Genomic DNA, 20,550 nt, shown 5'->3' on the forward strand with positions numbered 1-20,550 from the left:
CAACCAACCAACAACGGCAAACCGCACTGGTCAAACGGGAAGAATAAGGATAGGAGAATACAACTTTGAGACCATTGATAATTTCTCCTATCTAGGGTCGAAAGTCGCAACCGATAACAGCTACGATGATGAAATCCGCGCACGGTTGTTGTCAGCCAACAGAGCCTATTTCAGCTTACAAAAACTGTTCCGCTCGAAAGGTCTCACCATAGGGTCAAAGCTCTTACTGTATAAGACAATGATCTTGCCAGTCCTCATGTATTCCTCGGAGATTTGTGTTCTTAGCGAAGAACTATTGGCCGCGTTCGAGAGACGAATCCTACGTAGAATTTTTGGCCCCCTAGATGAGGATGGACGATTCCGTAGCCTACATAACGACGAAATCTATGAGCGATACCATGACCGTCAGGTTATGGATAAAATCGGTTCAATAGGTTACGGTGGGCGGGTCACCTAATCCGTATGGATGAAGATCCAGCCCGGAAAGTCTATAAAGGCAATATCTGTAGTAGAAAAAGAAGACGAGGCAGACCCTGCCTAAGATGGAGCGATGGCGTAGGTCAGGACGCCAGACAGCTTTTAGGGATATCGAATTGGTGGACCTCGGCGCAAAACCGAGATGTCTGGAGTTCCTTATTAAGGGAGGTCCAGACCGGATACCTGTTGCTGCGCCGTTGATGATGATGATGATGATAGCGGTAATCCCACATAAGGGATTTTCGGTCTTCTTGTAAAGAAATGAACTTCTGCAGTACTGGTAAGGAAATACTTAGAAACTCTTTCAAGTGCCATTCATTCCTAATTGGGCCAATTTCTTTAATCCAGTATTGACTAAAAAATCAATGTCTGAATATATCCTTTGGAGGTCATGATTATCTTACTTCTTTTATCGGTATAAAGAAAAGGATGACCTTGAGGAGACAGCGCTAAATGACATACAACTATTGTTTTCCGCCATTTCCCCAAACACCCACTAATAAAACTCGATGGATAGCTGATTTCCCGCTTCTCACCATCCAACTCGTTTGGTTTTCAATTCTCTAGTCTTCTTGGTATTCAAGTTTACTGTTCGAAATATGAGTACAACAATAGCGGCAGACTCAAACATTGTTCGATAAGCTCATTTATTTGAAGTGGCTGTTCTTTACAAAGCCTATTGAATTTCAATAAAGTCAATTCCATTGTCCCCTGGCCTTCACCTCTGTCCACAGGAATCGATTAGCCCTGCGATATCGAACATGCAAATCCTTAAACGACTTCTGAAATTCGACTATATTAATAGATATTAGCCATTTGGCCTATTTGTGAAAGTTTTCGGGGGACGTTTAGTTGACCGGACGCCGGCTATGAGAGCGGTTATCTGAAACTATAAACATGGTGTCGTCTGCTTCTGGTTCTAAACAATTTGAGTATCTTGTAAAGCGGAATCCTGTAAACAATTTATTGGCACAGTCGAGGTCTGGTGCGCTGATTTAATGTCGCAATGTTTATTATTTTTGAACAGATACCGCGTAGACCGTCTTCCGTTAAGGAATGTACTCGCACGAAGAAGGAGGTGAGGGTGCTCGGAATAATGTTGCGAGACAATAAAAGTTTCATTGCATTTTAAATATAGTTTGCCAGAGTCGCCAGTCCGGATTCGGGGGGCTTCAGTGTTTATTTTTGTTGTGCCGGCTAATTTCAGTACACTAACTCCTTCGTAATGCACTATTTTCCTCCGCTTGGTAATTATGTCGATACACATAATCCAATTCGATGCAAAGACCTTCTAAATCGACTTGACCGTGCAGCACAATACTCTTGATTTTTCTTGTCCCGAGTACCTACTATACTTAGTCAGTGTTTGGCCGGTGGCGGCTACCCAAGCATGTGCTTTTTTCATTGCGTTCTATAGTGTGTCGGGTTCACGCGGATTGTTATTGATTTCAGTTGAATAGGAACATATCGATCGGTCCTTTCGTGAAATTAGGACACTCGGGGATGTTGAGAAGCAAATCGCCACGATTGTCACCAAGTAACACTCGCCTAAAAGATCAATTGGAAGTGCAACCAATGCCGAACGCAACTCATCGGTACAGCTATAGTGATCTGACTAAACGGAAAGTCTACGGTGAGGAGAGATACATTCACAGTTCATGGAAATTACAGGACTGTAGTGAGTTGACGTAGTAGCTTTCAGATTGCAGGAGAGAGGATGTGGGTCCTAAATATTAGGTGGTTAGTACATTACAGTGATGTCAGGACACTTAGTGAAAAAAGATTACACTGAGTGTAAGCTATGTGATTTACAGCACTAATGAGCTCTATTTCAACCAACTCAATCTTAGGGAAATATCCTTAAAGAAAACGAATCTGTCTACAGAGTGAACGACCCGAATGAACTATTGTAGCCTTGCCGGTTGTGTAGCATTGAAACAATAAAAATGGATTTCGAGAGTAATCTCAATCAGTAAACAAGTATATAAAAGTAAAAATCTATAGTTTTACAATGGGGGAAATCATATAAACAAAGGAAATGCTTTTCGAAGTCGTACCACGCCTACAGCAAATATGAATTTGTAAAGCACTCGCACTTTGCTCTGATTTAATGTAAGGAAACTGAAATCAATCCTATACTGTAGAAGTAAAGAAAAGTTGTCAACAATATAAATTTCTCCTTTGATTTATATCTGAAAATTGAGTAATAAACCCATAGATATAATGGGATAGACAAATGTTTACGCAAAGAAATTATTATTATTCCGAGTTATCACAATCTCGGCAGATGCCGGATTTTACCTAATACTAGCACTAAGTGCCAAGCATTTAGGCTCGGACGATCCTCCCTACTTAAAAACTAAAGGGGCGCTGGTGGTGGTGGCCGGTGGTAGATCAGTGGGAGAATCCGTCGAGAACTCCCCGCAACATCGAGCACGTATGCAGAATGGTGTACTTCTGCATAGTTTGAACCAGGCTGTGCGAAAGTCCCAGAACATCAAGGGAAGCCGTGAGGGATTTAGGTACAATACCTGTAGCTGACATATTATGGGAACTACAATCACCCGCTCGAGACGCCAAATTTCTTTGATTTGCCGAGCCAATGGCTCATAGTTCACCTTCTTCTCCACGTATTTCCGTTCAATGTTGCTATTATGGGGAATAGCAACATCAATAATACACGCGGAGCGACCCGTCTTGTCAACTAACAGTACGTCAGGCTTGCTGTGTAGAGTGTCGCGATCGGTCAGAGCTTGCCATTCCCAATAAATGCTGCAAGCAGAACTATCAAGTACTGCTTGCGACTCATATCGGTAAACCAGACATGTTCCCGTGATCAGCCCGTGCTTGTATGCAAGGTTTTGATGGATAACCTTACATACAGCATTATGCTTGGTGATGTATTGCACCGGTGCCATAACAGTACAGCCAGAAATGAGATGGTCCAACGTCTCTAACGCCGAACCATACATTCTGCACTGGTCGTGTAAGCTCAGGTGGCGACACGTTGCCCTGAATGGCACACACAAACCCCTCCGTCTCAGCAAAGAGCTCCCCAGCACACAGCTATCTGTTCGACAAATGGCTGCCAAAGACAATTAACGTGTTTACCGTGCATTGCCTTCGACTTCCATTCATCGATCCGCTCTTGGTCCGACTTCACCCCACTCAGAGGATTGAAAGATCGATCTTTCAAGTTAAGTGGAGTCAGCCCACAGTCTGCCTTACAAACAGCCGCATGCAAGGGACTCGCCTGCTCTTTGCTGTAGCAATAAGCGCGCAGCGAGTCGACTTGGCGATGATGTTGTGCCGCTACGTCAACCACGCCCTTACCTCCGATGTCACGAGGCAGGTTCATCGGCTCCACGGCAGACTTTGGATGATGCATTCGGAATTTGGACATAGTTGTCCGCATGCGTTGCTGGACATTTTCCAGATCGGTCTTCGTCCACGGCAATATGCCGAATGCATATGCCAGTGAAGGGATAGCGAATAGATTCAGCGCGCTTATTTTATTCTTCCCCGAGAGATGCGATTTCAGCACCAGCTTTACACGTCACAGGAATTCGCACAGCAGAGCCTCCTTCAGATCACCAACTCGAGCCTGGGTTTCTTGCAGAATTCCTAGGTACTTGTAGAAGTCTGTCTCGGCCATAGCTTCGATGTGGAGGTCACCAATGCTATGTCCGGAGGTCATACTTTATTGCAAATCGATGCCCTCTAGCATCATTTAGTAGCCACGAAAGGGGGTTCAGTGCCATACAAAGCCAAAGGGGACTCAACGAATCCCCCTGGAAGATGTCCCTCCGTATACGGAGTTCTAGAGAGACTAGTTACTTGTCCTACAACTACCGAGTCGATAATGAGTTGCTCTTTGCAACCTCTTGACCCAACTCGGCAGCCCTTTTGCTCCTCGGACAGAATGTTGTTGGTCTCGAGGTGCGCATTGACCCTTCCACTAATAATGGACGTGATGAATTTGTAGAGGGTTGGTAAGCAAGTAATCGGTCTTGTGTCTGCGGGGTCCTGCACCGTGTCCTTCTTAGGGATAAGGTAGGTAATCCCCACAGTGAGGAAGGATGGAAATTCCTCCGGCCGACTCATGACCTCATTTATATTGTGTGCCAACCGACTGTGTACGCAGGTAAATTTCTTATACCAGAAATTCTGCACCCGATCCAGACCTGGGCCCCTCCATTCCTTCGAGCTGTTTATGGTTCGTCGAACTTCCTCTTCGGTAACATCCGCAAAATTCATGCCAGGCGTATTGGCATGGCAGGTGCCTTCGGCGGTGATCCACTCAGCATGCTGGGCAGGTAACCTCCAAAGCCCACCCCAAACTCTTTCGCTTCCGTCACCGAGAGCTGTATTGTCTGGACGCTCTGTTGGGATTCGTTGAGGGATCTGAAAAAGCTCCGCTGGTTCCTCGCGTATGTTGCATTCTGGACACGTTTGGAATAACTTTCGCCATGCCGTCGTAACTGGCTGCATATGACAGAAAGTTTCTGTTTTAGTGTGTCCAGAATTTCAACTAGGGGTGTCTCAATGGGGATGACATAGTTCCGGTAAACCCTCTGCACTTTATTTCTCACCTGTCTGCTGGCATTACCAGTGCTGATCTGAATCAGTCTAGCAATGTCCTGCCTTAGTGAGTCCTGCCGAAGTTCCAGACGAATTTTCCATGGTGGATCTCTCTGGCCACTCAAACCAATAACACGAAAGCGAATCTTCTGACGGTACAATCATATCAGCACACAGTCGAGATGTAATCTCATCATTGATTTGAGATAGAATTCCAGGAATTGCTGGAGATGCATAGAGCCTGGGAATACCTGGTCTATGCAAAGGATCCATATCCGAGAATTCTATACACGCTCTTTGGAATTCGTCCCGAACCTCAGCGGAAACCTCAGCTGGACGGTGGAGAAGAGTGCTTCGGCGAGTACTGAAACTCTTGCCTGCAGTGCGGCGTGGTGTTGTTGATGCTGCCGCCTCTGCCCCCATCGACTCTCGGTCACCGGTTTCCCTGATGACCTCAAGCCGAACACGCTCCCTGATGGTGGCCGGGATTGTGTCGTTGCGAGTAATAAAGCGGTACTGGTCTGCGACTTGCTGCACAGTCACGTGCGCGAATTGCGGGAAACACTCGACGAATCTCTGGTGCAATAAGGGGCGGTAAGATGTTGTACCCTCCCCCGCCGTTATTTCGTAGTAGGAGCGGATGATGAAGAGGTTCATTTCATCAGTCCATTTCATCCGCTTCCTACGCGAACCTGCCGATGTGGTCGCCACAGATGTGGCGAAACAGCTGCAGCAGGCGGAGCTGTGCTCCTGATCGTCGTGGCGCCTAAACGTCGAACTGCCCCACGACTAGCGGTTTCGACGCCGTGCTGTCCATTACGAGAGCCTGACCCAGTCACCAAGTCAGACGACTCCCGCCGGTTATCCGTACCGGACCTCAAAATTCTTCTTCTCATTTTTGGTGGTGCATTTTATCCCTAGCTGCCAGGTGTTGGGATAGCTTCTTTAGTGAGTAATCTGCAGGACTGCAAAGTAACTGCACTTTCCTCACCTACCCCCTGAGACGCTGCGGTGGCGTACAGCCATTCAGACTGAAGCAATCCATCGCTTCTCCTTTTACAACCGGGCTTGGGACCGGCTACGGCGGAGTTATTATTATTATTATGGAACTTATTCGGAGACATCTTTGCGCTGAGGTCTACCAATTCGATATCCGTAAAAGCTGTCTGGCGCCCTGGCCTATGGCATCGCTCTATCTCGGGCAGGGTTTGCCTGTCTTCTTTTTCTACCATAGATATTGCCCTTATAGACTTTCCGGGTGGGATCATCCGCATCCATACGGATTAAGTGACCCGCCCACCGTAACCTATTGAGCCAGATTTTATCCACAATCGGACGGTCATGGTATCGCTCATAGATTTCGTCGTTATGTATGCTACGGAAGCGTCCATCCTCATGTAGGGGCCCAAAAATTCCTCGGAGGATTCTTCTCTCGAACGCGGCCAAGACTTCGCAATTTTTCTTGCTAAGAACCCAAGTCTCCGAGGAATACATGAGGACTGGCAAGATCATAGTCTTGTACAGTAAGAGCTTTGACCCTATGGTGAGACGTTTCGAGCGGAACAGTTTTTGTAAGCTGGAATAGATTCCGTTGGTTGCCAACAACCGTGCGCGGATTTCATTCATCATTCATTCATTCCTCATTTTCTTTCTTACCTGTAGCGGTCATACGATAATCAATAATCCTCAAGCAATGCAAATGCCCTAAACAGTTTTGGTTAGGGAATTCTATCGAGTGTTAGTCGGTTCAGTATCTCTACCAATGCACAATATATATCCTTTTCCCGTATAGAAATTGGATGTCATTTGCTGAAATGTTTGAAGGGTTTGATTTTCGCGATATCTCCAAACAATATTGTCGAAGAGATGCTGAGGGGTGCTGACAGGTGAAGCCATGTTGCCCATTACCTTTGGGTCCTTCTCGTTGCTAAGAAGATAGCTCGACCGGTGGAGGAGCCGGATGGCAGGGGGTTCCTTGAACTGATAGTTCCCTTCCTTCTCTCGCCTCTCGTCGGTGAAAGGAATTCCCTGATATGGAGGCTCCGCAAGGCGAGAGAGTCGGGGACTAGCCCGAAGTAATGTGACAAACGGTTCCAGACTAGCTCACTGACGATGGGGAGGTGTAGTCCAACGTCGTACCGAACCGGGAGTGCAACAATCTGTGCGTAAATGCATTCACCCATCAACCTCGATATGTAGATCAACCTTGGGAAGTAAGTTCTCAACAATGCGAATTACATGCCCATACCATCAAAGACACCTCTCTGCCAATTTTTTCACGATCATTGCAACCTCACATCGATTGTGGATGTTCCCATTTCGAAAGTGATTATGGTGTGTTACACCACTCGTCTAACGCTACATCTTCGTTTCCATTACCGCGAAGCGCCATTCATTGTCTTTTATAATCGGCCAATACTTATAACCATAGAGGGCAACAGGGCAACGCCGCTTAATCCGAGTTGTACTAATGCGTGAAGCGATTTCATAATGCAGTTCACCATTGATATTGATTCGAGATATTTAAATCGCTTAGTTCTTGGCAGGTCGCTCCCACTAACAGTGTTAGTGCTTGTTTCATTGGGATTGCTCGTCGAAAATTCTGTTTTATTCAGATTCAGAGATTCTGAGTCCATGTTGCATAAGGCGATCTTTCCATTTTCAAAACAAGTTGCTCGAGATCAGCTTTGCTATGAGGCAGTAGGAAAACACCATCTGCATAAAGCAGTGTATAGGGCACTGGACGTTGGTTGTCCCGTGTGACAGTGTTCATAGCATGAGCAAAGAGGAGTGGGGGAGGGCGGGGTTTTGATATACGTCGAACTTTTCTTTTCGTATCGCGATAGAGCAAATTGACTCGAGGTACAAGTTCCTCTGACACTAGGTGTTGCCGCAGAGCATGCGAGATGTGTTTTTGTGGCGCACAGTCGAATGAATTCTTCAGGTCCAGAAATGCAATGTAGAGAGGTCGATGCTTCCCTCGGAACTCTTTTATGAGTAACAGCACAGCGTGTTTGCGTCAGTCGTTCTGCAGTTTTTGATAAATCCGGCTTGATTCACGGTTATTTGAACGATGTCCTGAATACGTTTGTCAGCGTTCAAAAATCTTTATGGTAGCAACCGGATTGAAAGGTAATTTGAACATTTTGGTGGACTATCTTTCTTTTTGTATATTGGAATGGTCGTGCTTTGTTGCCAGTCAGATGGTATTCTACCTTCCTCAATAATTCGATTGAAGAATTGCACAGTGTGGGGTCGCAGCTCTTCGCTTTCTAGCTGCTATGTCATCAGGTCCTGTTACTTTCCTCGATTTCATTCGATTGATTGCTTCATTGTCCTTATCGCAGAGGTGCTAACAGGGAGAATTGCTTGGAATGTCGGCAGCGCTTATGGAAGCGGATGATGAATGAATTCTTCTTTTTCTTTAGCCTTTGTCCCGTTCACAAGCAGGGTCAGCTCGTCGTGACCGGTTTTACCATTTGACCCTATCAAATGCCTAATCTGGATGCAATCGTGAGACTTTTAAATCCCCATCCAGCGTATCAAGCCACCGTATTTCGGCCGGCCTTTTGGTCGTTTACCATCGACTTCGATGTTCAGACCAATTTTGGCAAGTAAATTCTCTTTAGTGTGAATTACGTGATCACACCATCGAAGACGCCTCTCTCGCAGTTTTTCCACAATCGGTGCAACTCCATATCGATCACAAATTGTTAAGTTGAAATCTGTTCGAAATATTTTCGTCATATATCCATCGCGTCTCGTAAGTAAGGCATCGTTCTTGTCATTAACGCAACAGAAGTGTTCGATACCTTGTACATTGGTGTTGGTTTTTAGCAAGTCGGTACAGATTTCTCTCAGCGAGTTTCCACTCTATTATGAAGATCTTTGTAATGGATCGCCCGGGTAACAACGATGGCTTTCTTTGCTTTCCCGTTGGCGTTCTTATAAATTTATTTGCCAATTAGTCAGTGTTTCATCGACGAAAAACTTATGGTAGAAGCGTTTCTCTCCACAAACCTTCATTTATGCATCGTCGCTCTAAAGCCAAGTATCTCGGTTGATGAATCGCTTATGTTTGGTTCTTCGATATTTGTAATGATCATTTTTTCTCTTTTCTCACAAAACCTCCATCATTTAATTCGCATCGGAGAAGTGCGTTCCTCACGTTGTTTTACTAATGACTTGATTCACAAAACAGGAATCAACTGCCGATGTTGAGGTGCGATGGTTTCATAGGGAACGGCCTTGCAACCAGTGACAGTGATAATTGGTAATTGATTGATGATTTTTGGTTTAATGTCCCCATTCTAATATATAGGAAGATGAGACAATCGTTTGTTAAATCATGTATTGACAAATGCAAGGTCATGAGTATGAAAAATCGACTATACGCTCACCACTCTCATTGCGTGCCCCAAATCTTTTTCCCCTCATGGCATCTGTTGCCGTCTGACATTTCACCCACATGACCATTGAGATCGCCCTCAATCACGATGTAGTCTTCGACAGGTAGAGGTTTTTATGTCAAATAGTTCCTAGACAGCATTCGGTCGACCTGTCTGCGGTACGTGGGCGGTGAAGAAATGAATGGTACGATCAGATGACCCTAGATATGGCAATGCCCGTGTTGAGAAGTTTATAGACATTTTCACCGTGTTTGCGCTCTATGTCGCAGATTGTGGCACCACATGATCAAAATTCTTGTGGATAGCAAATATCAATACGCCTTTTTCGAAAAGCTCTTGCGAGTTCTTCCGTTTTTCTAGTGAGGATACAAATATTTAGATTGCAGACAAGTGTTTGTTTTACACGAACTAATTTACTTGTTAACTTTTCGACAGGACCGGGGCCTTTCCATCCCGTCGACTGAGGTAACCACCTAGCATTTTTCCGAGGCGCAAGATGCTCATTTTTAGCGACAGTGAATACATTTACTTGGTCGGCATGTCGCGGGACTTGTCGCTGAGAAATAAGGTAGGATTTAGCATCGCTGAGTAACTCCTACTTTATTTATCTCTGCCGTACACCTGGTTTGCTTCAATATGTACTCTAGGGGTAGGTAATATATGCATCCTTTTATTAGCTGCCCTCCTCTTCCTTACATGATTGATAGGAGTAATAGTTCGCATATAACTCCTGATCATTATTTAGTTCCTCCTTGGGAACTATTCTTCGGAAGATTCTACTATTTATTTTGTGATTTACATATGTTCGAGAATGGCAGTCGGATTGATGTTCGCTTTGAATAGTCCAGTTGAGCATCAGTCAGCGCTTTTCTCATTGTGCCTGCCCATCTCCGTTTATTAATTCTCTTCATTTCGATTTTACACCTCCCTACCACTCTTTCCAGCTGTGTCAGTCTCAATCGCCAGTTGAGTGTACACAACTATCCTTTTGGATAGTTTATGGTTGCTGCCATCCTTCCATCAGGACTATGTTCTAATAGGTTACAGTTGATGTATTCTATTCGCTTTCTTTTGTTGTTCTGATGTGAAGATCACTGGTGGGAGAGAAGTATTGCCTATGGGTTGTGGGGAAAAAGTTACTATATAGAAGAGAGGTGAAAAGTAGGGTTTTTTGGCAAAGGGCGGCATCATAGCTCTGTTCATTAGGCTAATTTAGCTTTCCAAAAGAAAAATTGGGTAACTAAATAATCTACGTTTTGTATTTTTCAGCTTTAACGGAAGGTCATGCCTCTATGAAAGGACATCGTTTACGGGCTAACACAGCACCTTCCCAACTTACTAGACCACGCAATGGAGCGCTGAACTCACTCATACAAGAAACATTTAAGATAACGACCAGCCAGTTCAAATTTGAGAGGAGGTAAGGGACTAATAAGTAATTGCATTTTAATATACAAATTTTGTCCAATTTGGAAATTGCGAGAAACTATTTGGCTGCATTGCATGCGCTTAAAAAGGGCTTCTTATTTTACTTTGCTGATCTAGTCTTTTAATGTTAGGATTTGGATGGTTTTTCGTACTTTCCAAAAACATTTCCATGAGATTGAGAAGGAATTTTGTAAGTGGTCTGACATTTGCTCGTCGATATACTTTCGCGTTCCGGCCGCTCTTTTATTGTTCCAATTGTAACATAGTTTAGTGCAGTGTCTTAATATCCGGCGTTCGGAGGCCATGCACTTTTCCATCGCTTCCGGTGAACATGTGATCCTTGGGGGCTTCGTAACATATGATATCAGGGTTTTATATAGTCAGTGTGGCGGAGCAGGGTTAACAACATTCGAATGTTGTTAATTCGACTGACAGATGCCACCACCGATGCTCTCCGTGGCATATTCGAAATTTATTTATTTCATTTAATTCGAATGTTTCTAACCCTGCTGTGCCACATCCAGCCGTTGAGTTTTTCTCTAAATAGTTGAACCCCGCTCAACCAAACTACAGCACCTACGATCGAGAACTGCTCGTCGCGTACTTGAGCATTAAATACTTCCATTTCTTCCTGGAAGGCAGGCCGTTCACAGTGTTCACGGACCATAAGCCTCTCACCTATGCTTTAAAACAAAAGCCCGACAAAGCGTCGCCTCGTCAGCTTCGACACTTGAGCTTTATAAACCAGTTCACGTCCGACATACGGCGCGTGTCCGGAAAGGACAACATAGTTGCTGACGCTTTGCCACGTGTCTCCGAGGTAAACATCCGCACCTCACCCGATTTCTTGGCTATCGTCAAGGCGCAGGACGATGACGCAGTACATCAGAGCCTCAAATCCAACCCCAAATACAAATTTCGGGAGTTGCCTATCTTCGGCTCGAACCTCTCTCTCTGCTGCGAGTACTCGGAAAAGGGACCCCGACCATACATTCCGGCCACCTTTCGCAAGGGAGGGTTCCACACAATTCATGACTTAGCGCATCCAGGCATCAGGACGACAAATCGGCTAGTCACCGAAAAATACTTCTGGCCCTCCATGAATAAGAACATCAACTCCTGGGCTAGAGAGTGCAGCGCATCCCAGAAGTGTAAAGTCACCAGGCATGTAAGGAAGGAGGTGGACTCATTTCTCCGCACTACCAGTCGATTCCACACAATACACCTCGACACCGTAGGCCCTTTGCGAGACTAGCACGGTTTCAAGTATTGCCTCACAGTCATCGACAGGTTTACGCGATGGCCTGAAGCAATACCTCTGAAGGACATTAAGGCGCAATCTTGTGCCGGAGTCCTCTGTCGACAGTGGATTCGTCGCTTTGCTATCCCTACAGTGATTATCACTGACCAGGAAACGCAATTTGAGTCCACCCTTTTTTCGGAGTTAGGCAAACTCCTGGGATTCAAACGCCAGCGGACCTGCAATCCAATGGAATGCTAGAGCGTTGAACCGGACGCTGAAATCCGCCATTATGGCCCGCGACGATTCGTCCTTGCCTTTCGCTCTACTCGGCCGCCGAACGACCCGCCGAGAGGAATTTGCAGCCCCGCGGAGCTGGTATACGGGAAGAACCCAAGGCTCCCAAGTGATCCGGTCTTCGACAAGAGAACAGGTCTCACAGACTCTGGATTGCTGCGTCTGTTGAGAAACAACTTCCACCACCTTAAAACCACACCTCCCATCCGACACACATCCGCACCTTCCTGCGCTCCCAAGGAACTGGACTCGTGCACGCACGTCCTGGTCAGGACGGATGCTGTCCGGAAGCCGCTGCAGCCTCCATACGAAGGCCCGTATCGTGTTCTCGAGCGGGGGGCAAATTTCTTCCAACTCGAGATCGGGGGACAGAAAAAGGCTGTCTTCTTGTCCCGGGTGAAGCGCGTTTGGGCCCCAAATCAACGTCGCATTCGCTTCGCGGAATGATGGGAAACACAGTTCCGGGTTCAGTCGCTAAAATCCCTCGGTTTCATCTGGGGGCGGAGTGATGTGGCGCAGCAAGATTAGCAACACTCGAATGTTGTTAATTCGACTGACAGATGCCACCACCGGTGCTCTCCGTGGCATATTCGAAATTTATTTCGAATAATGTTGCTAACCCTGCTGCGCCACATCAGTTTGGTTTTGGTGTTTAGACCTACCTTCTTAGGAAGAAGAAAGCAGACTCCATTCAATGCGCCGCGAGCTTAAGATGAGGATTGAACTTTAGGAATTCGTTGAGTTAGATTCCTAAGTATTTTGTCGATTCTGACCTTTGCAATATGGTATTCCCGACTTTCAGTTTAAAGCTCAAAGTTTAGCTTTCCTGTGGATGGATTTAGAACCAGGGTAGCTAGATGTTCTCCGAAAGATGCAGATTTGCATCTTTGCCTCGTTTATTTTTATTCCCCATTCCTGGTAGTATTTGCAGAGAAGTACAAGGTATTTTTCTATCGCTTCAACTGCCTTGTTGGATCGGAGGTCTGAAGAATTAAATAATGTGTCATCGGCAAATTGAACTAGGTCGATTTCAGGGGACGAACGTTAGCCATGACAGTGTTACAGGGTTGGGGCAGACCCTTGCGGATCCTTGCGACGCCCCAAATGTTACTGGCCAGAGATCGGAAATTTCATTTCCGACGTTGACATAGAAGTGTCTATCTTCGAATAAGCTGATAGCAAGTCTTATAATCGGGGGTGTGAGCTGACTTTCAGTTAATTTATAAATGAGTCCGTTTATCCACACGGAGTCAAAGGCCTTTTCTAGGTCAAGAGCACAGGCTACCGTAGGTTTATTATTGACCTTTAGTTGGGTACTCACGGTAACGTGGATGTAGCTTAGAGCGTGGTGGGTAAAGTGTTTGAATTAAAATTCAAACTGATGTTAGTGAGATTGCAATGCTGGATCAACTCTATTTTCCATGATTTCTCAAATAGTTTGCCCAAGTTAGATAGTAAGGAAATGAATCTATAATCCGCTGGTTCGCTAGAGACACCCTTTTTGAAGGTTTTCCTAATGGTAACAATTGTGGCTATTTTCCAGGTGGATGGGAGGTAACCGTTGTTTATTCAGTTGTTGTAGACTGCAAATAGGGACTCGATTAAGACCGTGGGGAGGTTTCTTAGGACGAAGTTTGGAATTTCGTCAAGTCCGGTTCATTTTTTTCCGTTTAAATTTTTCATCCGGGAGGTGAGTTGTTGTAAACTCAGAAAATTTCACGAATCTGTGGATTTAGTTGAAGGATTCGTTGAGGAAAAAGTGACCCTTAACGATTCATTTCGGATTAATGGTAATCGATCTTATTGGAGTGATTGAGCGAATGATGCTTGAAAATTCCTCTGTGGTGGTGCTTGGTGGAAGCTAACACGCGTAACATTTTTGGCAATAGATCCATACTTGCTCTCCTAGGAAGTGAGGAGGAAATAAGTAGATGCATCCAAGGTCAATCTTTTAGATTCACCGGTTTCCTGCTGGGACAAGATGAAGAAACACCCACAAGAAAACCATCTAGGCAACTTCGAGACACCGACACATTAATTCCACTTTCCTACCTCGTCCGTACTTGGAAAGCGCCCCTTTCAAGCTCAAGTTGCTCCTCTTGTGCATTGTCTTTTTGGGGTAGGGAAAGTCGGATAAAGCTCCTTTCACGTACTCGAAGTCACTACATTTTGGGCGAAGCAGATGTCGCCCCATATATGATCAGGGCTAGGATCAATTGCTTGTGGCAGAAGTGTTCGACTAGTTCACGGATAGGGGAGTCTTGCTTCGGGATAGGCCATATTGTGATCAAATCAGCGAGGGTCTTGGAGAGGATGAAGTTAACTTGAGAGATTGGTGATAAACGGGTGTTGAGTTGTACACCGAGGTATTTGGTGGGTTGGACGGTGGGAGTTGCCCCGACTTTGATATGGAGGTTACGTGTGCTGGCTAGCATCTTTCAGGTAAAGGTGGCTTTACCACGGAAGACGATAGCTTCACACTTGTTGGGATTAAAGAGGAGTTTCCAGAAATGTATGGAATTTGTTAAGGGATGGGATGGAATTGTTTATTCGGAGCTGTGCAGCTTGTATGCTTCGGGAGTAGGTATAGAGGGTCGGGTCGTCAGCATTTGGATGGCTTTAACAGTTGAGGAGTATTCATTGGATGTTGCAGTGGGATGTCAGGAGTGTCCAAAAAGAGTAGAGAAATGAACGCAGCTGAAAAACAACTTTTGAAATCAACATTTTTATTTATCCTATATCACTACAGGTTAAATTAACCTAACTTATGTACTACCTTAACAGCTTAGCTTAATCTAAAGCACGAACTATGGCCTAAACTCTCTTATCATTAATGAAGAATAGAATGGATTGAAGAAGTATTCTGGAGGAAAAGTCGAAAAAAACCTCCACCCGTTGAATTTTATATAAAAACGAGCGGGCGGGGGAAGGAGCTAGGGTGTGGGCTGGGATGGGGAGCATGCAGGAGGGGCTTGGGAAAGGAAGCTAGGAGTGGCGCTGAGGATGGGTGGGTTTTGAAAATTGGGATGAGGGGTAGATGCCGTTGTAGTGGATTACTCTACCGTCGGGGTCGAAAAGGAGGTTTCGGGTCTGGAGATATAGGAAAATTTGAGGAAGCAGGTGAGTTCGTAGAAGATTCTCTTCGACGATCTCGATCTGCATGGCCTGGGAGATAAGGGGATTTGGATGGGATAGGCATTTATTGAGGAATTTGAGGACATGACGGGCTAGGACGGCGTTGATGCGGGGCGTTTGACAGGAGTCGTAGAAGATCTGGTTGGAGATGTAATTGGAGCGGTCTTCGTTTTTGTAGATGTTGGAACAGTGGCGTAGGATTCTGCGCTCTTTGAGACAGAATCGTTCGATTTGGTAAGGGGAGGTGTCGGACTAGAAGGTGAAGCCGAAAATGAGGAGGGAACGGATAAGCTGCTTGTAGCAAAACAGATTGACTTTCTGAGGCGTTGGGCTGCTGTATTTGTAGGTAAAGGGATTTGAAGGCACCAGTTGCACGGCTTAGTGCCTTCGTGATATGTGGGAGGTGGGATAGACGGGGATTCATTGCCACCCCGAGATAGGTGACTTCCTTTCCGGTTGGTATTTTGGATCTTCAGGGATATGGTTGATATGTCGCTCCTTATTTTCGGCGTCACCTTATCATTACCGCAGAATACGATAGTCTCGCATTTCTGCGGATTCAAGGATAGTTTCCAGCGGGTGAAGTACCGGTAATACCGGCTCGTCCAAATAGGAATTCAGGCGGGCTTCATCGGCTGGAATATTTCTGGTCGAGGTGTAGAGGATGGGGTCATCAGGTTGGTTTGGGTAGGTCTGCGGTGAACAAAGAGAAGAGGGTAGCGGAGAGGACTGATCCCTGATGGATGCCAGCTGAACTAGAATATGGGAAAGAGAGGTATTCATGGAGTTGGACTTGGAATTTCCGCCTGTCAAGAGAATTAGCTTGCAGAGGTACGGATGGAAATGGAGGACTTCGGAAAGCTTGTAAGCGAGTCCGTATTGCCATATGGAGTCGAAAGCCTTCTTTATGTCAAGGAGACAAGCTGTGGTCGGCGCCTTCCGGTTGAGGTCGAGGAGGACGTCCGATTGGAGCACGAGGAGTGCATACTCAACCGAGTGTTTCGGTCGGTTGGCGAAGTGGAATTGTTGGAGTGGAAGAATGCAGTTGACTGGAACAGTGGTCTATTTATATAAATTTTTTAATTATAACCTAATCGGTATACAAGTAAGAAACAGATTTTTTTTTTAAATTTTATGTGAATTTTTTATGTTGAAAGTAAGGTTCTCCTTGTTTCTCTCCTCGCGTTTCCTCGATAGATTAGATCATCGAGAGAAACTCGGTTGGTATGTCCCCGGGATTTTTAATCACATTTTCTTATCTTTGTTCTTTTGAGTATTCTAGGGGATTCATCCAAGCTGCACTTACATCGGTGCAGGTAGATCTTAACGGTCTAAATTCGCCACTTTGTGGTTTCGTTAATTGGCTTTACCTTTGTAGTTGATAACAGTGGGGTTAGATGTACATTTTGTGCATAATCAAACTTTCATTTCATGTTATCGTTTTTAACTCTTTAGCAAAGATTAAAAGTTCTTCTCACTATTTGAAAATAACTGTGTAAGCAGTATTGTAGGAGGCGCAAAAATACTTTGTAAGGGACCATTCGATGATTAAAATCATTTCGTTTTCATTCGGAAAAATAGTGCATATTTGCCCACGAATTTCTCTTCTGCTTTCCCGAAAAGCAGCGAATATATACTTTGAATGAATAGCATTGTAGTCGCTATCTCAATGCGGCATTCGCTGTATTGATTTACTAGCAGCTACTGCCACAATATGTGGATTTTTCTCCATCTACTCCCTTAGTTGCTTAGACGTTTCCCTGCGATTTTTTTTTCAAATGGGCTTGAGGCTGTCCTGGTACCACCCAACAATCAGATTCCAGGTCATTTCATATGTAAGTCTTACACTTTTTAATTATGTTTACAAAAGGCTAAAGTCGTAACATATTTATCTTCCCCACAGAACCCTTCACTTTGTGGGGTTATTTTTATTGTTTCTCATATTGATTAATATTTCATTAGATTCTAGCTTTTTCTAGCAAGTTTATGAGGCGACGTTGTTATGCAATGTTTGCTTGTGATTATCTTTGTGCGTCCATAAGCCGCTTAAATAAGGTGTTTAATTGAATAATGTGAGTCGCATGTGACCTGACATTCACATCTAAGGGGTAAACTGGGTCAGATTCAACAACAAAACCTTTTGCTGTTCTATCTTTTGGGAGTACTTCATAAATTAGCTCAACTGAAAATGTTGCATCATTTTCTTAATGAATGATATCATGAGGTAATTGTGCACTCATTCCTAGGGGTCTATAACGTCACAATCCTGATTCTACTAGTCATGAACTTTCCCATGAACTTTCACTTTCATTTCGTCTCAATTATCAGTCACGATTTCAAATTTGCTCAACATAACATGTGGAACCCCAACATTGTCATTGCATCGGTTCCTCCCTGAATTTCTGAACTTTTTTTCAGCTTAGCCATGTATAATTTTAGCTTCTAAATGGAGAGACACTCCTGAATTTTTTCCTATTCGCGCTTTACGTTGGTCAACCTTTGATGTGTAAGAATCAGAAGCGATATTTGAAATGAAGTGGTCACGTTTATTGTGCCTTAATGACCAGTTTGCACGACATTCCTTGGACATGAAACACGAACTATTCGTACGGTAACAACGCGAACGAAGAGGAGTGACTATTGCAGAGGATTAATACCTCTAGAGGATTGGAGTCGAAATTTTCTTCTACATGAGAAAACACTATTTTTAGAGAATTATGTAAGAAGGAAATTCTGTAGAACCAAGTTATGCAGGAATCTTCATTAATTCTTTCCATAAATTATTTCTTAATATGCAGTCATCTCGTTGCTACTTACATGCCTGCTGTGCCATTGTATTCTGAATATATCTGGAAAGTGTTTCAAACGCTGTCACATTAAAAGTTAGTAGGGACATGAATATCCCAATTATGTGAGAAGAGAACTTTTCGCATAATACTGAATACAAATCTAACGACGTGTAATATGTATGTCCCTAATTTGAATGAATGAATGAGTAAATTTCCATAACGGAGCTTTGGATCTTGCGCAATACATCTGTAAGCTCGGCAGAAAACCAAATAAGGTTTCTATTGCGAATACGAAACCAGAAGATTAGTCTTATTTCATTTCCACCATATCAATAAATGGAACAGTGATGAAACGAAGTTATCGATTGAGGCTAGAAATCAGTTTAAGGAGCAACTTCCACTTCCTCATCGATGGGCCAGTACGTAATTCTACACAAAGCCTTGGTTGTGCAAAGTCGTTGGTTAAAACTTTTAGAATAGAGAAGAACAATATAGTTTGAATTTGTCTGCGCTGTACTGACATTATTATTTATAATTTCGTATTCGAGAGGGACTAACAAAAGTTATGTAAATTTAAATGAAAAAATTAACGATTGGTAATTTTGGTCCATCTTTATTAATCCTTATCAGTTAATGTGTTTACCTATTTCCGTCGATTTCAATGCATTTCTTGAGTCTGTAGATCCGCCTTTCAAAACATACCTTGAAATCGTCTTTTTGAAGTTTCTGAATTTCGGCTTTAACTGGTTGCCCTTCACCCCTTGGTGGGGCATAGCGCGTCAACTATACCCACGTGGCATCGTTGACGGTTACCTGGAATGCGCTTCAGCTCCCCCCACGACTTCCTGAGACGCTTCCACTCGTCCTCCACTGGGGCAACCCATTCGTCGGCCATCTTGGGAGAGTGGATTCCACTGCATGGCATAGCCCGCAATGCAATTGTCGTTCCTCCTCAATATGTGAGCTATCCACTGCCACTTTCGTCTTCCTATCACATCGCATACGAGTGCCAAGCCTGTGCATGAGCGTACTGGAGGCGTTTGAGGGAAGACGTCGTGGGCCATTGAATTCTTCCATATCCTTCGGACAAGGCACCATGAAGAGCGTCGCCGGTAGCAAGAAGAAATAACGTCGGTGACAGGACGGAACCCTGGCGGACACCGCTTTGCACTTCAAAATCCTCCTAGATTTTATCTTGGTGCAGCACGTGACATTTCGTGTTATAATATGTCGCTCTGATAATAGCTATTAGTTTCTCCGCAATGTCCTTCCTGCGTGAAGCAGTCCAGATACACTCCCTGTTCACGCTGTAGAAAACTTTCTCGAAATCGATGAAAAGGAAGTAAAGCTGATATCTGTATTCCACGCATCATTTCAAAATGTTCTGTAGGGTGTTGATGTGTACAATGCAAGAGAATCCGGAGCGAAAACCTGTCTATTCTCTGTCAATCAAGCCTTCGAAATGTTCTTGGATGCGTTCCAGGATTATAGCGGCAAACACAATTACGATGCATGCAGAATGCGGCTGAGAGAAGCTGTGGACCTCACGCAGCTTCAATGTACAATGAAGATTTCAGGTCGATAAAGTTCACTCCACGTCGACAAGATTCGTTCTGCTGACAGATTGCGCTATTTCCAATTTGGCGGCGCTTTTCGTTTTCAACTGTTACTTTTAAATGTAATTAATTTAAATGAATTCGTTTTGAGAACTGCACAAGGCATTATTTGTGTTCTAAGTCATCATCATCAACGGCGCAACAGCCGGTATCCGGTCTAAGCCTGCCTTAATAAGGAACTCCAGACTTCCCGGTTTTGCGCCGGGGTTCACCAATTCGATATCCCTAAAAGTTGTCTGGAGTCCTGACCTACGCCATCACTCCATTTTAGGCAGGGTCTGCCACGTCTTCTTTTTCCACCATAGACATTGCCTTTGTAGACTTTCCGGGCTGGTTCATTCTCATTCATACGGATTAAGTGACCAGCCCACCGTAACCTATTGAGCCGGATTTTATTCACAACCTAACGGTCATAGTATTATTCATAGATTTCGTCGTTATGTAGGCTACGGAATCGTTCATCCTCATGTAGGGGGCCAAAAATTCTTGGGAGGATTCTTCTCTCGAACGCGGCCAATAGTTCGCAATTTTTCTTGCTAAGAACTCAAGTCTCTGAGGAATACATGAGGACTGGCAAG

General features: G+C 44.5%; 1 protein-coding gene across 1 annotated transcript in view; it reads left to right on the forward strand.

Moving 5' to 3' along the window:
• The first annotated feature begins 1,694 nt into the window (after nt 1-1,694).
• Nucleotides 1,695-20,550, forward strand: part of LOC119653704 (GRAM domain-containing protein 2B-like) — a 249,100-nt gene continuing 230,244 nt past the window's right edge. Inside the window, exons 1-2 of the mRNA XM_038058582.1 lie at nt 1,695-2,110; nt 10,737-10,887. Coding sequence (XP_037914510.1) covers nt 1,981-2,110; nt 10,737-10,887 — 281 coding nt within the window. The 5' untranslated portion in view covers nt 1,695-1,980. The remainder of the gene's footprint in view (nt 2,111-10,736; nt 10,888-20,550) is intronic.

This window comes from Hermetia illucens, chromosome 4 (assembly GCF_905115235.1).
Source record: "Hermetia illucens chromosome 4, iHerIll2.2.curated.20191125, whole genome shotgun sequence".
In the NCBI taxonomy this organism is placed as follows: Eukaryota; Metazoa; Arthropoda; class Insecta; order Diptera; family Stratiomyidae; genus Hermetia; species Hermetia illucens.